Here is a 26,114-nt window from a genome sequence, read left to right as displayed (position 1 = left end):
GGAACTGACTTTCAGGGGAGAGCTGATGTCTTCCTCAGGTGGGTAAGGCTGTCAGGTGGCAGAGTTCACAGGCTGGGCTGTGCCTATCTGATGGGGCAGCTGGGGTGTTGTGGGGAAGCAGGCAGCTGTGCAGGGTGATAGCTGCTGCAGCTGGGGCTCTTTCTGTCCCCTCTGTGGCTGCTCAGCTGCCCGCCAGAAGCAGGTGGCTGGAATATTGGCTGCTCTCTGAGATTAAATGGTTGTAAAGGACATAGTGAAGCATTGAGAAGAACCGTTTCTGAAAGATATGGAAGTTTGTTTGAACTCTTCTGCCCCGTGAAATTTCAAGTTGTTTCTTCAGCTCCTTCGCCCAGTTTTGCAGCATATTTGCTTTTATTCCATTTCCTAGCTTAACAGTAGACACATAAACGTAAAATACATGTGCAGTGTGTTGTTCTGATTGCTTGAAATGTGCTACATTATTTAGAATTTTCAGATGACGTATCTGTAAGAGGTAATGAAAAACATACAAGTAAGGTTCAGTGGGGAAACCGGAGCAGTGGGTCCCTCCTGCACTGCTCGCCAGAGCCCCACTCCCCGTGGTGTCAGTGCTGTGCCCTCAGCACGGCCCTTTGGCTTCTGTCAGATACTCCTTCAGAAATTTCCTGGTTTTTCTTCTCTCATATCTTACTATTTGCTATCAATAAAATGCTTAAAATATGACAAATGGATATGCTCACAGGGGTGCTGCAGCATTAGGAAGAAGGTTGGTAAATGGCTAGAACCTTGTTCATTGAAGAAGGTTGGCCTGTCACTAATCACTAGGGAAAATGTGGATGTAGAAGTAAATGTAACATCACAACAGTTAAAATTGTTGGCATAAGGAGTGATTGAGTGGTACGCTGTAGAGAAGGCTTGCAGTTAAACCAAATGACCCAAATCTGTTATTGAACTGCATTAGTGTAGTGTTTTCAGTCAAATGCAAACTCTGCATTTACAAGGGGAGAAGGCGGATGGCGCCTGCTATGTCCTGATGAGGAGCGACTCCACAAAGGGTTTAGCAATAGGGTAGAGAAATGGATGTAAGTCAACATGGTGCTATGGGAAATAAGTGAAAGCCGTCTCTGGAAATGTGAACAGGAAAAATGGGTCAGTTAGCCAGTGTCTGGTATGTCTGAATGCAGCTCTGGTGAGCTTGAGAATGTGTCTGGGGTTGATGCTTGCATTTTAAATGGATGCTGAAAAAAAAAAAAAAACCAGTTTCAGAGAATATTATCAGGAAATGATAGAAGGAATACGGAATGTTTTAGCTGCTTATTTGAAACAGCATTCAATGTGCAAGGTAGCTTGATTGCCATTAGTGACCAGAATCTTTACTCAGGAGTGATTTGTGGCTCTGCACCTGTCTGCAGAAAGGGACAAAAACTGGGCAAAGTGACAGTGAAGAGCTCGTTGAGTTTGAAAGGTGAGCAGTTACTGTTTGCAGATTTAACCTGAATGTTCCTTACTTCTAGCTGCTTCCATTCCAGAGGGCTGTCCAGGGAAGTAAACAAAAGAAACAAAAAACCAATAGCAAACAGTAGCTAGATCTGTGGAATAGTTTGAGATGGCAAAGGAGGAATGTTTGGAGGCTCAGCACCAGCGAGGTCACTTCTGAAAGGTTTTCCCCAGTGAGTGACAATGCAGCCTGCAGCAGGAGCAGCAGCACTCACTGCTCCCTGAACTTGCAGTGTATGCAGCCTGCTTCTAGGGCTGCCTGCCAGCTTGAGCTAGCAACCACGGCTGCTTTCAGGCTCTGACTTGCAGCAGAGGTTTCCTATGTGGGCTGCATAAACTGTCCTCGTAATGGCCTGTTGACATAATCATTTCTTTAACTATGAAAAGTCTTTGGTGTAATACTTGCATTTAGTAAAAGGGGAAACACTCAGACTTTGAGATCTATTTATGATTTTTATGTCAAGTGCAATAATTTTTTATATGGGAAGTCAGTGTCTGGTCTAATTCAAAGCTGGGTATAAAGCAAAGGTTATGTGTGGTGGTAAACTTTATAAAGATGTAAGATTTTCATTCGAAAATTTTGTTGCTGCCTTGCAATATCAGAGGTACCCAAATCAACAAAGATTACGTTGTTCAATACTTAACCATAGTATAAAACTATGCTTTAAAGCTGTTTTTTCAAACTAATTAACTGTTTTGTGGTGTTTGTTTGTTTTCCCCAAGGTATGGGCTGAAACCAAATGACCAAATTCTGGCGGAGGAGAAGCACAAAGAACTGTAAGCCCTTTATGGTGATAAATGTACATACTATAGGTATTTTCTGTATACATACATATGTAGATTTCTAAAGCAGAAACGTTATGTTTTCAGAAATAGCTTTTGCTCTTCATTATTGTGTGCTGTAGATCAAATAACATTTTTGAAAACCAGACCATTATTTTGTTAAAAAGATGAAAAAATGAATACATTGTGGAAAAAGTCTCCTCTTAATTGCAGCTGATGCACATGCAGTTTAACTGTTTCTGTTCATCCCAGTTCATGTCTGCAGTATGGAAGCAGTTATGCTTATAGTTGTTGCTTTTGTGCAGTTTGTCAAGAGGTGCCCTAACCGAAGAAGCTTCAAGTTCAGATTCCAATGCTTGGTCATCTTCTGTGTTCAGACAAAATAACCCTTATTTTCATTTTCGCACGCTGTGTATTAAAACAAAGTCTTCACACGTGAGTTAGAAGCAGATGCTGTGTACTATGTCCAAGTTTTTAGACGTGTATTGGAAACATAAAGTAAAAACACCAGTACATACTGTCTATATTACCGAGATCAGGGGTGGCTTCTCATGTTTTCATGCCTGCATTTTGAAAACCTTTCACTTTACCCCATTATGATACGTTCTAAAACAAAAACTGAACTTCTTTCACTTACTTGTGAGGTATATATATGCCTTAGAAATGGAGGGAGACTTATCAGAACCTGATATGCTCGCTGTAATAACTGATCTGTTCAGCCAGAGTCCGTTATTAAGTGCGAGTAAGTAATTCAGTAAGCAGAAGATGGCGTGGTTGGGACATTCTTGCTCTTTGTGACCTGTATGCTTAGATGTACAAATAAGTCAATATTGTAAGCCTTCTGTTTTAGAATTTAGATAAATTATCTTGCTCTTAAAACTCTTCACAACATGAAATAGTAACGTGCCTGCAGTAACAATAACTATCACTAGCTGAAGAGCTGTCCTCAGTGCATGAAGCCCAGACTAGTTGCATCTTTCACTCAGTGTTCTCCTGTACTGCCTGAAGAACTTGCTATTTGAATGTCCTCCTTGCTATCCCTTAAATCCGTATTATGTAACCACTTTTTTTTTGAAGATAGTTCGTATGAAAGACTGTAGAAAATGCTTCACTTGTCAGCCCTTACATAACTTTATTTATTCACTGTCTTTTCTGTAATGACTAGTGGAATACTGGTATAAAAGTCCTATCTTTGAATAAGATAGAGCTATTTAGGGTTGCTTTCACATTTATTTCCCTTAGGATAAAGTTAGTGAGGGATTTGTTCCCTTTTGTTTGCATTTAGATATAAAAAATCTTCTTTTTATTTGTTTTTTTAGTTTCCGGCCCTTGCACATAATTGCTTATTTCTGTTATTACACTACCATTATTTTGCATTATTTTATAGTAATCTCAAAAAACTGGTAAGTAGTTCCACCATATGCAAGGTGAATTAGGTATCTTAAATGAATTATGATCTATAGCTGTCAGATTTTTCCATGCTAAAAGTTTGCGTGTTTCTCAGTGAGATCATAGTTTTCAGGCAGTAAAAAATGCATTCTGGTAATGAAGATTTAATTTCTTTGGGGAAAGAAACAGTGTGCACTAAAAGCGTTCATGATTGAATTACTTGGCCAAATATAATCTCCATGTTCTTTCTGCAGATAGGAACAGACATTTGACTTATATTTGTACATCATGTTAATATACCTGTGACATTAAAACTGCTAGAGCTCCTGCCAAGAGACGGGCAACAGCAGTTGCCTTTGATCTGTAGATAAGATAGGGTTTATGCATGCTAGTAATAGGGCGTTGGTGGAAAGAGCAGTTATGATTAAATAAGCTAGACTGTAGAAAGTGTAGAAAGTTCTAGCATGTTCACGGGTTAAGCAAAAGTTAAATGACATTCAGGTCTGTGTTTTGGACAGTACAAGTTGTACTGTGTACACAAGTTTTATTTGCACAATAGATACTGATTAAACAATGTTTTGATGTGCAGTATTTCATCTGAAGTAGTTGAAGCATACTGAAATCCTGTCTGGTCTCTTGAAGTATGTTGCCTGTTACTTAACTGCATCTTAAGTGAAAGGTTGAACTCAATTAAATGAAACTGTAGCTGTACTGAATTTTCTTTACATGAGTTAGCTGAAAGAGATCCTTTCTTCAGATTTTTACTGTTATCACTGCTGTTTCTCTTGAGATGATTTATGTGCTGTGGATTATAATGAAAGAGTTGGAACAAGCTTTTGCTGTGAACCTTGTCATCGTCTTGAATGTCACTGGATACTTGACCAGGGAAAACCTCCAGTAGGTCAATGTGACGTTGTCAGGACAGACCGGTGGAGTTCTAACGCACTTTGTGCTGCTCTTTCTGGACCATGTTAACTGTATGGTGTGGAACAGATGGCAGAGTTGGACCTCGGAGCACTTTCAGTCCTTCGGTTGCCTTATTTGACTCACAGATTAGTTGTTAAATACTTAGCTGTCCTTTTCTGTTATTTAGATGGATACTTCTTATTTAAAAGAAATTCCAGCGCTGGGGTGCAGGTTCAGGATAATTGTTACTGATAGTCTTATAGAATTATTCTTCTGTTCAGTGCCTTTTCACTAAGATGTTCTTCTGAGTACATCCGAATATTTTTGAAGTCAGATACAAAAAAGACTTTTTAATGCCAAAATTAATCTGCTTAAAATATTTTATCTTCCCATCTTAGATATGTTGGCAGCTTTTATACTGACTTACCTAGTAAAGAAGTCTGTGATATTATTCAGCTAATAGTTCTGTGGTGATTTTCTGACTGTCAGGTGTCCTTTAGTTTCTTATGGATCATTTCTGTAGCCCTTCCTCATAAAAATGTTTGTGTTGTTTGATAATGCATGCTTTATCTCCCAACGTAATTGGACCATTTACACCCTGTATTGGCTTGATCTTGTCCTTGAATTTTAGCTATCCACAGATAAGTTCAGCTGCCAGCTACTGTGATAGAGTGAGGTTGGTTTACAGGCATGGCATCATTCTAAATGTCTATTTTAAGAGTTAAGGTATGAATGATTGCCTTCCTGCTAGTCATCTGCAGGAAGAATAGCAGACAGGAAACAGTAATATCTTCAGTTTGCACAGGTGAAGAGATGTCCAGGAGATGTTTCCTACATCCCCCAAGCCATCTAATCCCATTTAATTTTGAAGAGGGGGAAAAAAAAAAAGACTTCTATCCTATAGGATGACTGAGGAAACTTGGATTTAATTATGTTGATGAGGTCTTTGCATAATTTCTCCTTCTGCAAATAGTAAATAAGTACAAACTGAGGTAAATGGAAATGTTTTCCTTAACCCTTTGTTTAGTTCTTCTTTCAGAACTTGCTTCTGTTTTTAATTCTCAGAATTGGGTAGAACGACTTTAACTGAAGGCCATATGGACCAAGTATAGACTTCAAGTATGTGTGTGCGTGTGTTGTTGTCAACATCAACACTTACCGAGGAGAATGAATTTCAGCTACCTGCAGCAAGCAGTGAGATGTGACCTAAGTTATCTTGGTGTTAAAGTAGAAATACTGAATTTGTTTATCAAATCCCCAGTATTGCTAGAAATTTGGAGTCCATTTTCAGTGCCGTAGAGTAATGTTGGCAAGGGTTTTGTCATTAAGTAAAACTATCTTTTGCCATAATATGGGCTGTAGAAAAATCTTGGTAGCATGACTGGCTTATATTAATTATGAAAGTGAAGTGCGTTATAAACACTGTGTGGAGTTTGGGGTGGTACCTCTGAGCTAAGCAATGCTTTGAGACAGTTATTTTAATAGAGCTCTGGCTGCTGGTTGTACTGTTTTATAGACTGTTTTGTTTAAGCAATTTTTGCCATGGCTGAGCACTTTATTTGAAGGGAAGGTAGGAAACATGGGACCTATTTTGTGCCCTACAAGTGCCTTGGCTTTCGTAACTTAGCTTTTTGCAGAGATGTAGTCAATGAAATGAGAAAGGAGAGGAAGATAAAACTAAGGCTTTCTTTCTCTTCTGCCAGCTATTTGATGTGTTGCAGTCAGAAGGGAGAATAGAGGTGTTGCTCTGCTGCGAATTTGCCCAGAAGAATTTATTTAGATAGTTTGTCCTTAGTGGCATGCATACTCTATGAATAGTTAATAATAGAAAAAGTGAACAAGGGAGAAGGGGGCTCTTGAGCTTGAGAATAGCTAGTTGGGTAACAGATGCAGTCTGAATGGTCTGCAGTACTTGGTTTGTGTTCATTTCAGTGTTCTGTATTTGTTTAGCTAAGATGAATACGTGAGCAAAGTGAGTATTTGAAGGGTAAATCTAGAAGGCATGGGAAATTTCAGAGGGCCTGAGGGATGCTTGGAAAAGAGGAGATAAATCTACAGCAGGGATTTAGAAGGAGCACTGGTATATTAGAAAGACAGTGTCAAAGGGATTTGAACCTGTTGGAGGGTACGTTGTAGTGGAGTTGCCTTATATTTGAGGATTGCTGTGTGTAAATCACTACCTGTCATAAAACTTAGGTGTGAAAGCTAAGGGACTAAACCCCAGACTGTTTATTGTGCAGCAGTACTTCACTGATGGTTCACTGTGCAGCAACCAAGAGTGAATGCTGTGAAAACAAAAATGTGAAGCTCTCAATCTCGTGCTATTGGAGTCACCCAAGTGACAATGTGTTCTGCCACTAGAGGGTGTAGTTATCATGAGTAATTTTATCTGGTTCTTTTAGGATTTGCTGTCCTGTTGGTACCTCGTCTCCCTTGATACCCTTCTTTTCTTTATTTACCCACTCCACCCCCCCCCCCCCCCCCCCCCCAAAAAAAAAAAACCAAACCCACTGAGATGGTAAAAATTGCTGGAGGGGAAGAGGTACTAAAATATCAAATACTAGGGTTTAAATCTTTTGTCAGCCTACTCAACATATGCTGACAACACACATGATTTGCGTGGTTGGGGCAGTGTGTGAACCTGTCACAGATGTCTGTCAAAGCTCTTGAGTTACTTTATGTAATTCACTTATAAGTACTTCTGGGTGGATTAGTATATAAGATGGAAAAAGATTTGGCAATGAAGTAACATGGAAAAGATGCTATGGCAAGAATAAGGTGCTCAGCTTTAAGAAAAGGTTCCCCACTTCTCATCTTTACAAAATGTTGTTTAACTTTTTTTTTGGCTCATACTATCATACCAGACTATTTACTGTTGTAGTACGTGGTTGTCCAACCTCTTGGCTTTCCTGGGCTGCATTGAGTGAAGAGGAATTGTTTTGGGCCAAATATAAAATGCGTAATGTAGTTAATGTATATAAGTAGCAAATCTTTTTTTGTTGTTGAATTTTATTAAAACATAGAAAAGGGCAACAAACATAAAGCTAGTGGGTTGGACACATGCAGTAGTTGTTTATATGGACACTTTAGTAAGTGTTTACAGTAGAATTGATGTTTATTTTTACAAAATTGTATAGTTAGAACTGCTGAGAATTGAAACTTCTGAAATGCTGTTTTTAATGAATAAAACTTCTTAGAATCATCCATTTCATAAATTGCCACCTTTTCTCATAGCAAATAGAAGTTATTTTGTGTATTGACACTGTGCTATGGTGTGTTACCAAGCACAGAGACAGTAAACTTTCTTTAAATGCTCAGGACTTCTTTGGGGTTAGAATGATCACAGCGTTCTATGCCTATATGAAAAACATGCAAGTGTAATGAGGGAGACCGACTGTTGGGAAGAATTGCACTCATCTGGACTGCGTTTTGTTAATCCTGGTCTTTGAGTTGTTGGCTCCCTCTGTAGAAATTGTTTTATATTGCAGTTTGATTTCCCTAGAATTGCTTTTTTATTTCTGTGTTGTGTATTAAGGGTTGACTCAGATGTCTGAAAAGAATGATTTGTAGTTAGTTGCAAAATTTCTTTGGAGTTCCTCTCTTTTCTCTTCTCTGCCTTTCTGACTATTGTTCCAAATGCAGCACTGATCCAAGTTAGTGCTATACAAATTGTGTTATGAATTCATTTGTAGCAGACAATTCTGCAGGAAATTTCCAAAACCCGATTCTATTGAAGAGTGAGAACAGGACCCTGCAGTTACAGAGAGAAGGGCCTCTCAGCAAGAAAAGGGAAAGTAGCTTCATAAAGTAGAAATAAGAAATTAGGTGGAGTGATCCCCCTTGCACCAGGGTGTACGCACATCACCAATAAATACATGCCTGTTCTTACCAGCCATCCTTACTGGCTATAGGGTCTGATTTCCGCACATCACTATATTATAGCATAAATGCCTTTTCTTTTTCTGATGAAGAGGCATTTTTATATTTGTTTCAATTTAAGATGATAAATTTGAGGTGTTTGATTGTATTATATAATTTCATTTTACATGCTGCTGCTGTGGGTCACTTGTACAGGGTGGCACCGAGATCAACAATTTAAATTGTACTAATGTATCAATACAATATTGTAGTACAGCCTTTTACCTCTGTTTATGTTAATTTAAATATATAGTTTACTTAAGCAAAACAGTCTATAGGCTCTGCTAGATTGTTCTGAAATGTCTCACTTGTTAAACAGCTCTTGAAAATCAGTGTTGATTGAAATCTGGTGAGCTTGGTTGTGTAGCATGAGTTACTTAACTGCTGCTGTTGTGACACTGCTCTCATGGTAGTAGGGATAAAGGGGGCTGAAGCACAAAAAGGGTGACTGTGAAAGCCAATAGAGAATCAGATGTATTTTGTGTAAGTATAAAACATATGGGAACCAAAAGGGAAAGATATGAAAATGTTTGCTAGAGGAAGTAAGATTAACCTGCTTAAATCAAATAGTGCAAACTCTTAGTGCTGGGTTTATCGTTCTTCTGTAGTCTTGCTATGCTGTGACTAACCTGATGTATTAATATTTCTCCCTCTTACCTTGAAGATGCATTCTTCAAGTGTCTGTGTCTACTCTCAGTATCACTACTGCATTACAGACCATACAGCAGAGATCAAAAGATTCTCCTAGGGAAAGATGCTTCGTAGTATTCCTAACTACAAAAGTTGTGAAAAGCTCTAACAGCACTGGTTATTGAGTTAGGTTTATCTTGGATAACCGTTTCCTATGGTCTGAGAATTTATTAAGGTGTAGTTGGGTTGACATTGACACCTTTACTTGGTATGTATACTTTATGTACTGTGCTTAAAGCAAGGTAGTACTTCTTAGCTTTTGCTGCCTATTCCTGGAATTGCTATCAAGCATAGACTAGCAGATAGTCCACAGCATTAAATGGAATGCCCAGACTTAAAAAAGTTCAAGCATTCTCAAATGTTGTAAAGGGTTTCAACTTGACACTGAGTGGTCATAACGAAGACTTCAAAGACATCAAGAGATAGTTGCACCCTGTTATCTCCCTATGTTGCTATTTCCATAAATGCTTGTAGAAACTCAAAGTAATGTCTCCTATTTGTTTCCATGGAAATTACAACAGATACCAAGAGCACAATAATGCTCTTTTGCTGGAACAGATTCTCAGCTATAAAATGCTATTTTTCAACACAGGAAGTTCCTTACAAATGTGAGGAAGAACATCACTGTAAGGGTGGCAGAGCACTGGAACCAGCTACTCACAAAGATTGTGGAGTCTCTTTCTCTGGAATTATTCAAGAAGTGCCTGGATGCTTTTCTGTGTAACCTGTGCAACTTCCTTAGCAGGGGGTTGAAAGGATGATCTCTGGATGTCCCTTCCAACCCCTACAGTTCTGTGATTAGCTGTGCATTTGGCCAGCGATGAAGACCTGAATGCCACACATGTAAAAATCTGTACCAGCAGAGGTGACCCACAGCCACTACTGCTGAAATGCACCACTCACTGCCTCACTGTTCTCTCATCTGCTGTTAGGTCTCCAGAAACAGTAAGTGTTGTTGATGAATGTCACTGGGTCCCATTATTTCCCCGCATATAGTAATTCAGTGATGCACCTTGGCTTCTTATGCGCTTCCATGTCAGTGTGTCCCTCTGCTGCAATCTGTTGCACAGCAACAAAATGTGATGATATATTGGTGGGAAGATTCAGTGTCTACTGCCGTACCACCAATATCTGATGCTGACGACATTGCTTTTGGAGCAGCCCGTGAGCCCATGATGGTTCAGAAAAATGAGGATACTTCCCTAAAGGCTCATCTTGACCGTGTCTCTTGTTTTATGGAATATTCAAACGTTCTGTAAAAAAGATGCAGACTTTATTCTGTGCTAACTCAAAGAACTCAAAGTATACGCAGACTGTGATGCTGAGATATTAGTGACTTGGCTGTGAGCATGTGCTGACGTCTTTGAAGACCAAGTTTTGCGTATACAGATTAGTTCTTCCCTTATGCTGTTGCATATTTCATTCAATGTGTTGATTTCTTTTGGACTGGGATTGGGGTGCATTACCATTAAATGCTACCTTATTCTGCAGAGCATTCAAATTATTCTAGGATCACAATTTCTTAGTTAAGGTAGCTGGAAAGGCTTCTGCATCTTTGTACACAATGAGTGCAGAATTTAGAACTGGATAAATTCTGTCTGTAGAAAATTAGATTTCATTTTATGCAATATAGTACTGAACTTGAAATGTTTCTGAAATTTCGAAATGACTAATTGATCATTCTACTAGCTTGGAAAAATACAATCTGTTTTAGTATCTCATAAAAAGAGAATGTAAATAAAGATATTTCTGTGGGATGGTTCATTGCTGTTAGTGGAATTCATTTATGCAGCTCTTGCAGTGTGTCGTGCAGCTTGATGTATCTGAAGAGAAAGAATGAGATCTGAGCTTAACAAGGGCTTTTCTTGTGTTCTTTTGCGTTACTACTTATATATTTCGTTTTTCTCACAGCATTCTGGAGATGGTACCGGATGCAGAAATGTTACCCACCTGAGCATTTTGAGATGTCATCAGATTCACAAATGCAGCATATGTGGAGGAGTGTGTCAGAAAACCAACTGACATGTTAAATCATGTTTTTGCACAGCTTCTAATGAAAAAAACACCATTATTGAAATTGTGGCTGTTAGTACTGATTTTGCCACAAGATGGTGCTTGATATAGAAGCTAGGCTTATGGCAATTAACTGAAAGCTGTGGTAAAACATGTATGATATCTAATCTTTTAACCATTTTAAAGTGATTGGCAGTTCACAGTTATCTTTATTTAATGAATTCTGAGATAAGGAGGTTTGCTACTTGCACAGAGACTATGGGGGAATGATGAGAAACTATACATTCTGTTGCACATAGTATACAGAAGAAATATGCAGTTTGAGTATGAAGCAACAAACGCATGCACAACAGGTAAATGGTGTGTTTTATAAGTGTTCCTAAGTATATGTAGTGTTCAGATTATTGTTTTTAAGTAATATTAAAACATGCAAGTATTTCCTCTCAAAATGTCTTTTGTTCCTTGCACGATGTCATTGAAGTGTGATGTGCTTTAAAATCACTTAAAGTTACTACTGTCATTATCTAGAAACTGAGCAATGGAAGAGAGAATCACAGTAATCATAATTTGGGTAGCTGAATGAGTAGGTGGAAAACTTAAGCTTCAATATTTTTTGTGCTTTAATAGAAAAAGCCATCCTACTGTAAGAGAAGATAAGCTATAACCGAACTTCAAAATGCAGCCATGTTTAGCTTAACAGCTGATTTTGGAGTGGTTTCAAACTTTTTTTGTGGACTGTTTTGGAATTTTTAAAATGTAACTTCCTGCTTGGTGGTACCTCCGTACACCTGGGAGTGCCTTCTGTTTAAAGGCACAAACTGTGCAATGGATTTTCTTCATAATTGCACGGTAAGGACTTAACACTATGGTTTTTTCCTAAGTAGTCAAATAATGAGATTTATTGTGATGCAGTCCCATTATTCTCAGAACGTTGTACTTCTTAATTGTTAACATGGTTCATTATGAGCTGGGACTTAGGTTTTCCTATTTAATTTTTTTTTCAGTGAGACTGCTTTGGAGTGAATTGTCAGAAGTGGAAGTTGATGGATGTGTTGCTTATTACACAATTAAGCATTTTTTCTTAAAGCAACGATCAGATGTTCTGTTTAAAGAGCTGCTATTGCAATGTCTCTCTTAATTTAGCTTTAGAAGTAGCCTCATTTACAGGTGTAAGCTGCTTGAATAAAAAAAAATAGGACAACCTGTTTAGTTTTATGAGCAAGTTAAAAAAAAAAAGTCTTTGTCCATTCAGTCTTTTCTGGGCTAATCTTAACCCCATGAGTACCAGTTAGTGCTCTGTTTAGTTGCTTCTGCTATTTTAAACCCAAGTGATCATCCATCAGAGCAGATTAAGTCCTTTGTGTGAAATAATTTAGTAGCTGTCCATTAATTGCCTTTCCTTTCACAGAACTTAAAAAAAAAAAAAAAAAAAAAAACAACCTCAAGAGATCATTTAGTATCATTCTTCGTAATACAGCTGGTGAAGCATCTTTATCATTCCTGGTACATGTTTGCCTAGCCTCTTCTCAAGGTCTTTGGAGATACTAAGATGTGTGAAGGCAGTGCAACCTGAGTACATAGCCGCTATTGGCGTGTAACTATTTCCAATAACAAGTTTCTCCTCCCAGCCACTAGATCTAGGTTTCAGTCTTTTCTGAATGTTTCAGATCCATGTGCTGTCCTTTTCTCACCCAGAGAACAGCTTATTTCCTACCTCTTCTATTTTTGCGTTATCAGGTTTTTCTTTTTTCTCCTCGTGTCTAGACTGGAGAATGGACGATATGTCTCTTCCTGCAGCTCTTATCATGTCAGCTTCTCAATTTCACTGCTATCTTCTGGCGTCCTTCCAGTTGCAGATACTTGGTGAAGTGTTACCAAAGGTGGAATGTCATCTTCCAGCTGTGGCCTTACCATAGGTAGTGTGACATGAAATTGAAGCTACATTAAGCTACAAGCTGACAGTACAGTATTCTAAGAAGTAGTATTGGAATTGTATTTATTTTTAAGTTATTTTTCTGTTACTTTGGAAGTGCTGGATGCAGTGATTTAGAAGTACAAATTATTTTGGTATTAATAATGAGATTCATTATTAAGAAAGGCTAATACAAACATGGTATTTATAGCAGCTGTCGCTTCATAAGTTTCAGATTTAGTTACTTAATTTTAAGACTTTCTGTTCTTCTAATTGATCCATATTCAAATGTGATTTTTTTTTCCAAATGAATGAATTGAGGAGAAGAAGGTGGAGAGTAGAAACTTGAATCTGTTCAGATAACTGCTTTTCTGAAATTCTCTTGATGCACCGTGTAGCTCACCAACAAATAATGTTGCACGTTTAAATCACAAAAGTGTTTCTTTGACTCGGATTTTTAACTTGAGGGAAAATTACTCTTTTGGAATAGCTGTTAACTTATGTCATTTTGGGGGAGTGGGTCATTTTCGATCATCTGGTAAGCCCGAGACCACGAGTTGAAGGCAATTTCTCATAATCATTTTGAAATTGAAGTGACATAAATCACTTATTTATGAAGGATAGTTCTTTGTACTTATTAAGTAGGTTCTGTGTGAGCTTTTGTTATGAGAAATAATGGTACAAAATCTGACAGTTTGGGTACTTCAGAGAATTTTCCTTTGCACCCAATCTGCTGTAATGTTGATGTAATCACTAAGCATGATGTGGTGGAGAGCTTAGTTTAGCAAGCTGATTAGTAGAGGAAAAAACTCTGGAGGAAAGGTTGGATGGATTGCAGAATGGAGAGGGGTGGGATGGGAAAAGATTGTGAGAGAGAAGATGGGAAAAGATGATGAGTTCAAAACTGAGGTGATAAAATAGTGCAGGATTGGCAGGATAAGGTCATATGCAAGGAGTGTTGCCTGACATTTGCTTGGACAGAGTTTTGTGCACCTACGCACTTCCAAAAGAAATAATGTGGAAGAGGGAGTGTAGCCTGTGTGAGGAAAATATTGAGACTTCAGTTGTTCTATTAGTATGATGAAAAAGATTGCTTAGAATTGTCTGATTTTATCAGGATATATAGAATACTCTAGTGTAAGTATATGCATTCAATATGGATATGTGTTTTACGTAAAAAGGGAGAGATGTGTGTTGAGCTGGTTTTTCTTACTGTTCATTAACAGCTTTGCAGATCTGCTAGGAAATATCTAATCCTTTGATCTACATGCTTACATAGCTCAGTAATCATTGAATAAGGGTATCTCAGACACTTAAATTGATTTGTTCTTGCAGCTTTTTGGTAGATAAGATAGTAATTTTATGGATTTGTGCCCAAAGCAAACAAGGAATGTAGCTGTCTCCATTCTACTTGGGAAACATGCTGCAAAGTCAGAAGCTGAAGGCCTTGACCGCTGAGCCATCTGCTGCCTCTGGAAAGGGGCTCCTGCCCTAGTGCTGTGCTGGCTGTGTGATCAGATGACCTTGCTCTGTGAGCAGCAGAGACAGCAGCTGATGCACATTGCTGCTCCCAGCCTGGTGATTACAGGTGGGGTACAGCTGCTATGCAGGTCTGGCTCTACCTCAGATCACACCAGTCAGCTGGGGTAGCTGAAGGTGCCTGAGCTCTGCCAAGAAGTTATAACAGCTACATGCATTCATGCATTACTTAGGCTGGTGCCAGGGGCGTGTGGGAGGTGGTGGAGATGAGTGTTGGGTGCTAGTTGAGCATCTTCAGCACATCCGGAAGCTTGGCCTGACCTGGTCTCTCACTGCTGGGGCCAATTCTGACTGCAGGGGGAGTGACAGCAGCACAAACTGTGAGAGCATGTCGTTAGTAGTTGATTTCAGTCATCGAACAGACACATTCTCCTATCCTGCTTGTTCTTGATTTATGTTAGGGTGTGTGCAGGTCTCACAATGGCCTATCAAAAGTAGGATCAAAGTCTTCCATTCTATTGTAAAAAAAAACTGTATTAAGAGATAGTGTTTAGTGCAAAAATGTGTTGAGTGCTATAAATTGGAAGTGAATATTTAAATGAGCTATGCACTCCATTAGTTAGTACTGTCCTATTGAACTGCGTTGGCAAGTTATTTTGTGCGTTTGGTGAAAGCTGAGATGAGTTGTTATCATTAGCTTCTTAACTCATTTAAATAACTTCTTTCAAGAAGGCGATAACTTCAGCTAATATTATTAGTGTTCAGCAACAGTGAGAAGGGTCTGCATGAAATGGTGAATAAGCCTCATTCACCTCAGTTGTCAGAGTTCTACGTGGATTACCGAGTTTAAAAAACAAAGCACTAAAGGTGTTGGACTGTAATCCCAGCAGCAGCTAAGGGGCTGTTCTGAAACAGCCTTCTTAAAGAGTCTGGGTGTGTAACATTCCACTTCACAATGAAGAGCAAATCATGCCATCCTAGAGCAACACGTTGATGGTTAATGCAATGTATGGGAGCTTTTCCTAAATTGGAAGAAGGTGCCTCTATCAGTGGTTGGGTGCTGAACTGCTCAGCTGTGTGGCTCTCAATTTATTATCACTTCTCTGCTCTGAGAAAAAGCACTTTGCAAACATCTTTGAAACCTGTTCTTTCTGTACTTCTTTCTGGCATGTTGATTATTGCAGAGAGCAATTCCTGTACAGCAGCCTTTTTTTTTTTGTACCCTCCGTTTTATATTTGTTGAGATTTTCTGGCTTTGCCACAGCTGCTGCTTACTGTGAGGTCAGCACATATAATTGAAAACATGAAATAGTCCCTTCTCAGGGTATGAGACATCAACAAAGCAAAAAGAAGGAAGAGGATGAAGTGAAATAATTAAAGAGTGCAACAGGTCTATTAATATACAGAAAATGAAATTTTAAAAGAAAAATATATACGGAGAAGATACTGAATGGTTTTCTGCTTGAAATGTATGAGCTGATGATTATGATCCCATTCCAGGAAAAGAAGCATTTTTAGCCTTCAATGAGGATATGAGTGGGATTTCAGCGTGGGAACAAACTTGTCTTTGGGATCTAGTACAATGCCCCTGCTTGTAATATTTAGTTTTGATACCTGAAATTCACCATTGTCTTTGCACAATTACTTGTATGCACAGCTGCTCTTTTCAGGCTCTTGGCTAGTACTGCGTTCCACGTGTTTGATCCCTAATGCTTGGCAAGTGAGCAGCTTGAAGAACCGTGGTTGGAAATACCCTGCACTTATCTGCTGTACGGTTGTTCCAGCAGAAGCATGAAAGTATATGTTGAGATTTTTAAGAGGAAAGTACTGCCACTGGATGGTGCTATTGGTATGTTGTTTGACTTGCAGGCCCTGGTAACGTAGACAGCACGGAGTCTCCACCCTTGTACTCCCCTAAGATTTTTGTTAAGATCGGCTACAAGTAAATCCTGTGTATACAGATCACAGTACCCAGTGGAAGAATAGTCATCCTTAACCTGCATCTGCAAGAAGGTTGGGCAAGGGTCAGTCTGTCTGCTGTGATGTCTATTTCAGCTTTGTAGATCAATGTTTAATGCAAGTTTGAATGAGAATGGTTGTTTTAATGGAATATGATGTTCTTGAGGAATGGGTATATTTGAGCCAATCAGATCTGTGAAATCTGCATATTCATAAATCATCTAATTATCCAGAAAGAGATGCAGAGTTACTGAAATTGTCACTTTGAACGCTTGACTAACAAGGGGACTGTCTTTTAAAACGGCAGGGGTTACATAGTTAGCTACCTATTACGTTACAAAAAAAAAAGTTTTGACTGTTTTATGCAAATATACTGCATTACTTTGTAAAAATGAGAGGCTAAATCAGCTTTTGAAAGCCCTTCATGTTTTTTGAGGGGGGAGAAAATGAATTCTTCGCAGAAATTTGCATTTTGAGAAGTAAATAACTACTTGAAAAGGCGTACCTTCCTTTAAAGGCTGCAGTTTGATAGCTGGAGATTTGAGATCTAAAATGGCTTAAGAAATTTCTGAAATTCTTCCCTGAATGTACTATGAACTGTTAGAAATGTGTTCCAATTTTCCCATAAGATGATTTGAAAAGGATTTCTTCTTTTGTACTCACTCTTTCTCCTCTTTCTCATTTCTCTCATACATTTCAATATGGCCAGAGGAATTGGAGTAAATTTTTAAAGAGACATCAGAGAGGGGGGGAAGAAAAAATAAATCCCCAGAACCTACAAAGAGTTTGGTTACTGTCAGTCATGACTTCAGAAGAAATCATGAGATTTGGCTAGGAACCATCATATGTATTCGTAGCTGTATCTGTTTTGTGATGGTTCTTCAGCTCAGTGGACAATACCATATCTATACTTAATAGAGAAGCAAAAACGTCTGGCGCAGTAAGTTACTTCAAGTTTCAAGCAAGTTAGTGGATAGATAAGAGTCCCATGGAGGGCAAGTTGGCTAGGAAGGAATGTGTTCCCATGATTTTGAACAGGTGCTTGAAGTCACCAAGCGACCTCCCTTTCCACCACCTGAATACCTGTGTTGAAGAGATGGGTGAATGTGAGACAGTGTTGTGGTGGCAGCTTAGGAACGTGATGGAGGCATAGGGCAGTTGGGATGAGAACTAATAGAATATAAATTCTTAAGAAACCAAACTATGCTATTTCTCTCTTCAAGAAGTAGTTTAATGCCATATCTTCTGAAAGGCAACTTGCTGGATATGCTGCAAAATCAGTGGTTGAAATCAGAAGCTGTTTGCTCCCTCTGCACCTGGAAGACCTTAGTTAATGCAATTCACATTAGATTTGTCCATTTTACTTTTTGTGCTTTTTCTAGGAAAAAAATAGCTATTGACTAATTTCCTTGGCTGCCAGAAAACCTGTTCTGAAGTCTCTGTTCTGACAGGCATAGATTTCAGTCTATTACTTTTGGGGTAATATGCTTGATGTGCATTTTTATCCCTTTGGTCTCAGCATACAAACCACTAACTCTTTTATCATTGTTTATCATCCTGACTAGTATTGCTGTTAACTCTTGTCAGGTAGAGAATTTGTTGATGGAGGCTTGAATTGTTGAGGTAACAACTGAGTGTGTGCTCTTACAAAGCGGTGCTATACATCTTGACTTCTGTCAGAGGAGGCGATTCTGTTTCAGAGTCTTGCTCAAGAGCAAGGTTTGGGATGAGGCAGAGTGAAGCTGGACTGCGATGAGCTGCTCTGAAGGGCTGAGGAGCTGTTTCTGACAGAAATATTGGAAAATTAAATGACATAAGGAGACTGTTCAGAGGTTTAGGATTTTTACAGCTGCAGTAAGTAGTACTCATTTTATACTTGGGGTGTCTGAGCTGAAGGTTATGGGATGGACTTAGTGGGTATGGGCCTGGAACAGGATTGGATATAAGTGTAAGTGCATTGTGAGTGGTGGAAGTTGAAAAGACAAATTATTAGGCTAAGCATGTCGATGACCTAATCTAAAAAAAATTGTGAATGAATGGATCCATTGCTCTGGCGTGGTGGACTGGGAGGATGGCAATACCATTTTCTAGCTGGAGAACCCCTTGTTACTATTCCCTTTTGTGTGTTGTAGTTGATAGATATGTGTAAATATTATGAATAGAATATCGTAACTCACTCCACTTGATAAAAACAATTGCATAGCTACTGTTCCAATTCCAAATTTTCCACTCCTTATTTAAGTTTGTTACAATTCCTTGATGTTCAAAAGGATCTAAAATGCATGAAACTAAATAAAAGTCTTAACTAATATTAATGGAATAGCATGTAAAAGCAATCAAAGAAAGCTGGATGACTCTTTTTAGTGAAATGGATTTTATTTCTTCACCTTTAGAATGCCTTAGTATGTTTCAGAAATTAAAAATGAAAAACTTTTCACCCTTTGTGTCCATTTGCCCTGTGGCAAAGTGAGATCATCTTCAAGATTAGATATTTGCAAGAACCTACGTTCTTGTAATTGGTAGTGGGAAGCCTTCTGTTGGTACTTTGGAATGTAGTGTGTGCTTGTGAGTTAGCAATGAAGTCTGATTAATTATGTTACCATTTTATTGATCATAAATCATTTTACCCTTTTTCTTAGGGTCACCATTGAAATAATCTGCAACTTTACAAGGGCAAAAAAACTGACATCATGCATCTGTACAGGTTTTTTTTCAAAATTTGTGTTGCAAAATAGAGTGAAAAACGAATTATACATTAAAAAAACTTAATCAGAATAAAATCAGTGAATCTCTGTAGGTAGGTACATGATTCCAGAGAGACCTTGGTTTTTCAGGGTTTTTTGCTGTTGTTGTCTTGACTATTGGATCTACGTGAGAGAGTATTTACACTTTGTTGTGTGATTATTACTATACCATCCAGCTTCCATGTGAAAGCTAAGCAGAATTATCACTTGTTTGAAGGAGCATGAAATCCTAGATAAATTCCCACATCAAAGTCTTACATTCTGTGTGTCATAGGTCTGTCTCACATTCTTCTTACTAGAGATTCATTTTCTGACTATAATGAGTTAACACATCACAAACTCATGTTTTAGTCAGTGTGATTGTGAATATAGATAGGGTGTTCCACAACTAAGAGGTAGTAGTAGCATATGTCTTGTTGTTTTCTTTAATTTATAATTTACAGTAGTTGTGATGGATTTGATAAAACAGATACTGTTTTAGAGTCCAGCTTCATTTGATAAATAGATTTTTTTTAAAGATCCTGTCTGTTTGGGTCTCATTTTTGGGAGCCAAATACCTTACTGCACATTCATGAATCTGCTCTGATTACTAGGTAATCTGCTTTTCCAGCTTTCATTTTGTTTCAGCCTTATGAAACAAGTAGATTTTAGGGTCAGGCACGAGTGCCTCCTATTACCTCTTTGCTCTCCCTTGCATCACTGTTCAAACTTTCTTTTAAGAATGACAATGCTTAGAAGTTGCATTTTAAGGAGAGCAAGAATTGTGACTACCAATACTAATATCCCTACCTATTATATTGTCTTTTTTTCCCTATTTTCCATCCTAGATTCTACATGTATTCTCCATATCACAGGTAAATCAGTCATCTGACTTTTGTTAGTCAGATGTTATTCCACTCCTCCTGGATTTTGGTCATTCTGAGACTGTCTCCTGCCCTGGACGCTCTGCATTTCACTGTAGGGAGAGAAATGCAGAAGTAGAAGAGTGTGAAAATCTCAGAGTTCTGCCTGAAACAACTCTTCCTCTTCATCTGCTGTCCTTATCTTCTGATGTAAGAGTTTCGATGTCAGAGATGTCCCAGACTTGTCAACAGCCTTACAAGTATCTTAGTATGGAGGAAGTGTTATACATCTGTGACATTAGGTGTTTTTTGTTTTGTTTGCTTGTGTGTTTTTTTTCTATAGAATAAAAGAGAAGCAAACCAAGAGTGAACCAAAGTGGGAGCTTAAGACAGGCAAACCAAACTGATCTAAAATGAGGCATGCTGAAATTGGCAAGCTGGTTGGCTGAAGGAATGAAAATCATGCAAGCAGTATCCTGACAATTATGAAACAAATCATCTTTCCTTGTTAAGTCTTTAATAAAAAGGAAGGGAAAAACATATGCAGATGTTAAATTTTACATTTAAAACCCAAAGCCACAGTGAGAGGGATCACAGTATGTAAATTTCTCATATTACATCATGCCTCTTCTCTGAATAGTTGGCATTATTTAAAACAACTTTGTTGAATTGAATGAACTTTGATCCTAATGAAGAACATTTGATCATATTAAGTGCAGACTTCAAAATGGTATTTATCTTGAGAAAAAAATATTTGCAAGTATTCTGCGTATATCTAAACAATCTAAAGCTGCTATTTTTAGTTTAATATATGTTCATATGCAAATTTGTTAGCCCAAGGGGTGTTTTTACTGCTTTACAAATTGTGCTTGGTGTTTCTGTTTCTCTTAACAGAAATGAGCTTACATTTTCTGGACTCAGCTTTTCTTCCAGCTCTTTCATCACGCAAGTGTAGGTTTAGAATGAGGCTGTATAGACTTTCCCTTGAAGGGTACAAACTGCTATTAGTCTCTCTGGTGCTGGGAGCATGTAAGTCATTTATTCCAAGCAAACGGACCTTGGGGGGAGGTCTACTGTGGCCTAATCTTTTCTGCATGTTTTGCAGTGGAATGGTCAGGTGATGTCTGTTTCTGGGAGGATGCAGTAAGTATTGCAATTCTCTGACATACAGTGCTGCCCATAATACGCTTGGTTATTGCAGCTCTGGATATCAGCTCTGTTCGTGTAAATTCTTTCGTTTTGACTAGACTGTAGGTTATCTGAGCTGATTGGTGTTAATGGTAAATTTGCTTAATTATGTTGACTTGTTGAATTGTAGTGCAGGGATAATATTTGGAAAAATGAATGTGGTGTAGAGCCCTGCTGTGCTTTCAGGATGGCAGCCTTGGAGGAGAAGGCTCTTGGTTAACTTGGATGCTGCCTTGGCAGATTGCATGGATGCTTCCTGCAGGTGTAGTGATCTGCTTTGGATTTCTTCTATGTCTGCATTGTAGCTTCCAACTGCCCCCACTTTTGTGCTTGGCTTTCGGTCATAGCCAGAGTATGTGAGCTGAATTATTTTTGGGTGAAACTGAAGGGGGGCATGTGCCTTATCTGTTCCAGCTCGTGTACTCAGGCTATTGGAGTAGTCAAGAGCTGGTCTGGTAGATGCCCTGAAATACATGTGCAGTGCATGCCTCCTCCTAAAAACAACTAATTGCTTGGCTCTGCTACTAGTCCTCCGTGTGCACACTTGAATTTGTTTTTAGATCTTGGACTGTCTGGGACAACGCAGTATCTATCAAGCCGTCTGGACAGTTATGATAGCGTTGGTAAAACTTCTACCCATGAAACTGCTGCTTCTGAACTTATAGTGGTTAATGTGTGAAGGAAGCTTTTATCTTTTCTGAAGAATAAACAAGTGAAGACACTGTGTTCTTGGAAAAGAATACTGATGTAAGATTTAAAGCTAAGAGAAGTTGGGACTGGACTGGAATGTGTGTATGAGCTACTAGAAATGCTTGTTCTTAGATGTGGGGATATTTTCATGCAGTTAACATTTTAAAAATTGCTCTTCTGACGTCTGAGAGAAATGAAAGAGACAACAACTCTTAGTGGAGATCTAATCTGATTTTGGCATTCTTGTGTGTTGGGGAACACAGTGGGGGAGCACTCAGGTCAGCTCATGCATTTTTTCAATATTGCAGGAATGTAAAGCATTGTTAAAATTTCAGTCTGTACCTATAATTGTTGATTGTTGATCGACACCGATGATCTTCCCTACACTCCTATTTGGAAACCGTGATATTCAGTGGCTTTTGGTTATGTATAGGATGCAGTTCAGGCAAACATAAATGGGAAGGTATCCTTGTGGAGCTTGTACTGCACAACGTGTGTGTTCTGGGGCCTGACTGGATTTTTTCTGCTTGTCTACAGTTATGGACAGTGTTTTGTTTTAATTCAAATGGCCTGTACGTAGGTTACTCTGAAAGTGATGCCACCTATTTGTTTCCATGGAAATTGCAACAGATACAAAGAGTGCAATAACATTATTTAATAGAGCAAATTCTCAGCTACAAAACAATGTTTTTAAACATTGTCACCACCATTAGCTGTGTACTTTTACCCCAGGTGAACGAGAGCTGCATGCTGCCCTCATAAAAATCTGCATAGCTATCTGGAACATGGCTTGTCTTTAACATTGCTGTCGCCACTGCTGAAATGCACCACCCGCTGCCTTGCTGTGCTCACATCCACTGTTTGGTTTCCATAAATGTTCAGCAAGTGTCAATGAATGTCAGTGGGTGCCATTTTTGTCTGCAAGGAAGAATTCAGTTCCACACCTTTGCTTCATCTGCGCTTCGATGTCAGACACCATTGTGTCAGAGTGCCCCTCTGCTGCCATCAGTCACACAGCAACGACGTGTAATGGGATACTGGTGGGAAGGATCAGCCTCTACTGCCATCCCACCAACATCCAACTCTGATGTCATGGGTCAACATCATAAAATAAGAGGTATTACTGCTGCAGCAGCGCTTGTATATTATATTGTTTCATATTTTTGCTATTTAGTGATGTTTTGATGTTTTTAATACTTGGCGGGCGAGACTGCCTGACATTAAAGTCACTGAAAAACAATTGCCTTTGTAAAACATATGTTTAAGAAAAGCACACATAATGGAGATCTCAGGCTTGTAATGTGACAGCAGTAACACAACTGTTTTATATATAGACTTTAATATAACTGCATGTTTTTTTGTCATTTGTATTTTTAATTTAAATGACATTACTTAGATGTCAGTGTAAATGTTGCTTTCAAAATCAATTAAGTAAAACAAAGTTCAGAGATAAATATCAGCGTATCTTGGCAAAAATGTTGATAGGAGTAACAAAAGACAGAAGTGCAGTAGTTCCATGTTGGTACCACCCATGTTCTGAGTAAAACAAGCAGCAGGGACTTGCAGCCCTCTCTCTTGACATATGTGAGAAAGTGATGTGTGTTTTAACAGCAGGAAAGTTGTTAGATGATGCATCCATTGTCTTCTCTGAGGTTTTGTTTTTATTTCCTATTTGTTTACTATGAAGCCTGTTAATTCCACTTCAGATTTCCTGTCCTGATAGACTCCCAACTTGTTCCTTTGGGTTTCGTTTTGTCTTCTGTTTGGAAGTTAGATGTAAGCATCTGGAACTGAAGCCTTGTTCTCTAGTGTATAGGATTTGTAACTTTTTCAGCTACTTAATTCCTCAGCATGTAGCGGTTCTGTTTGTTTTGTGTGTCTGCCATCTCCTGGTTACCAGTAAGCTTGAATTTCTGGTGAGTGTTGTATCACTGTTGAATTAGGGAGAGATATTAGTCCTGTTCTTAAACTTCTGGGAAAAGTACCACAAGGTATCAAGTTGCGAAGCACTGGGCCGAGCATGAAAAAGTGACCTGCTTTGGTGGTTCAGAAGGGATTGGTGGTTTGTTCAGATAGCCGCGGTGAGCAGCACCACTTCTGCCTTTTATGTTCTGCACGTGAGGAGTTTGCTCAGTGTCCCCATCTCTTGGGAGGTGGAGGTTTAGGGGTTTTTTGTCTGTTTAGTTTTGTTTTTCAAGTACATGCTGTAGCTGAGTGCTGTTAACTTGTCTCAGTTCCTGTGGTAATCACAGTGAGGTCACTGTAAAATTTGTTTGTTAGCCTTTCAGAGGAAGAGCGTGCGTGCTTATTGTAAATTACATGCATCAAATTGATTTGAAATCATCCCATTAGTTACATTGATTTAAAGTGCCAGAAAATTGATCTAAATTTTGTAATTTAAGAATGGAACTAGTTTCTCTTCGTTATGGGAAGACAATTATTTAGAGACTGACTGGAGTATGAGCACTTTTACAATAAAGCAGAAAACAGGGAAGCAGCAGTGCTGGAGGAGTAGTGATAGGACTCTCACTGTTTGTTCTTGGATAATTCCACTGTAACCCACTGAAAACTGAACTTACCTGAAGATGTCTGGATTTCTTGTTAAAGTAAGCGTTCACAAACTGTCATGTACTAAGCAGTTGTATTTCTTTCCCTTTCTAGCCTGCTTTGAAGCTTTAGTTAGCAAGCCTCACATCTGTTTAATAAAACTTTCAAATAAGTACCTTTTTCAGTTGTAATGAATGAGGGGGTATGTTGGTATCATGTATTTGGAAGAAGATGGTGGTGTGTAGATTTAAATCTGTGATTTTTTTTATATGCTGGGATGTTTGAGAATATGACAGATCTTGGAATTGCTTCAGTAAGGAAGTCAAGAGAGCTATGTGGAAAGGAAAATTTGAGCTCTCTTTGTTGCTAAACCTTAACGCTCAGAGATAATGATCTGGATAAACTACTAATCCTGTTGCTAGTGTTGTGGAGCAAACACGGGCCATGGTGAAATATGCATGCAGGAATTTGCACTTAGTGTTTTTCACTAGTCAGAAAGTGATATTGCATGAACGTAGAGGATGGCAGTCTTGAAACAATGTCAATTGCGAATGATCAAGTACACATGAATGATGTTGATAAATGGTGCTTCATTGTAGAATATTTTCAATGACTTCAGGCAGTTCTGTTTCCTCAGAGAACACTTAGCAGTGAGAACCGATGTATTAATTCTTTCCCTTCAGTTATGATATCTGATCGAGAGTCCTCCTAAACGTCAAACGCTTCAATGTGCAACTGGATTTGCATATCTTGGTACCAAGCTTTTTGTTACTTAGGTTCTTAAAATGACGAATAATGGGCCTGGATTTGTTGAATTTCCAGTTTCTTACTTGTGCTAACATGAGTGGAGCCCCCAACACAAGGACATGGATTTTTGGAGCAGGTCCAGAGGAGAGCCACGAAGATGATCAGAGGGCTAGAGTACCTCCCTGTGGGAGAGCTGGGGCTCTTCAGCTTGGAGAAGAGACCTTAAAGAGGCCTTCCAGTACCTGAAAGAGGCCTGCAGTAAACCTTGGAAGGGACTTTTTAGAAGAGTATGCAGTGACAGAACAAGGGGAAATGGCTTTAAACTGGAAGAGGGTAAATTTAGGCTAGATATTAGGAGGAAATTCTTTACTGTGAGGGTGGTGAAGACAGTGGAATAGGTTGCCCAGAGGGGTTATAGATGCCCCGCTTTGGTATTCAGGGCCAGGCTGGATGGGGCTTTGAGCAGCCTGGTCTAGAGGGAAGTGTCTCTGCATATAGCAGTGGGGTTGGAATGAGATGGTCTTGAAGGTCCCTTCCAACCCAAACCATTCTATGATTCTATGAATACTACACTTTACTGAAACTAGAGGCTTGCTGCTAGAAACTAGTAGGACTGAGCTGGCCAGAGGTGCGCAGAACAGAATCCCCCATTAATGTTCCTGGCAATAGAGGAGAGGGGGAGCTGAGAACCACTTAACTCCATATTTTCTTAATTCTTAGAGGTATTGTCGATGTATAAGCTTCTGCATTAATTTCTCTATCAGTGTTGTCATAGTGCTTTATTTTTGCCAAAATCATGTTTGTTACATAAGCTAATGGAACTGGATAAAC

General features: G+C 38.8%; 1 protein-coding gene across 7 annotated transcripts in view; it reads left to right on the top strand.

Annotated features, from left to right (window-relative positions):
- ADK (adenosine kinase) overlaps window positions 1-26,114 on the top strand; it is a 279,755-nt gene that overhangs the window by 30,976 nt on the left and 222,665 nt on the right. For all 7 annotated transcript variants that reach the window (XR_005860619.2, XR_005860620.2, XM_025151570.3 and 4 more), the window contains exon 3: window positions 2,200-2,253. Coding sequence is in view for 5 of the 7 variants with exons in the window: in XM_025151570.3 (XP_025007338.1) it covers window positions 2,200-2,253 (54 nt within the window). In the remaining 2 variants the exon portion in view is untranslated. The remainder of the gene's footprint in view (window positions 1-2,199; window positions 2,254-26,114) is intronic.

Source organism: Gallus gallus, chromosome 6 (assembly GCF_016699485.2).
Source record: "Gallus gallus isolate bGalGal1 chromosome 6, bGalGal1.mat.broiler.GRCg7b, whole genome shotgun sequence".
Lineage (NCBI taxonomy): Eukaryota > Metazoa > Chordata > Aves > Galliformes > Phasianidae > Gallus > Gallus gallus.
Note: the sequence above shows the minus strand (reverse complement) of the source record. Positions and strands in the feature narration are given on the sequence as shown.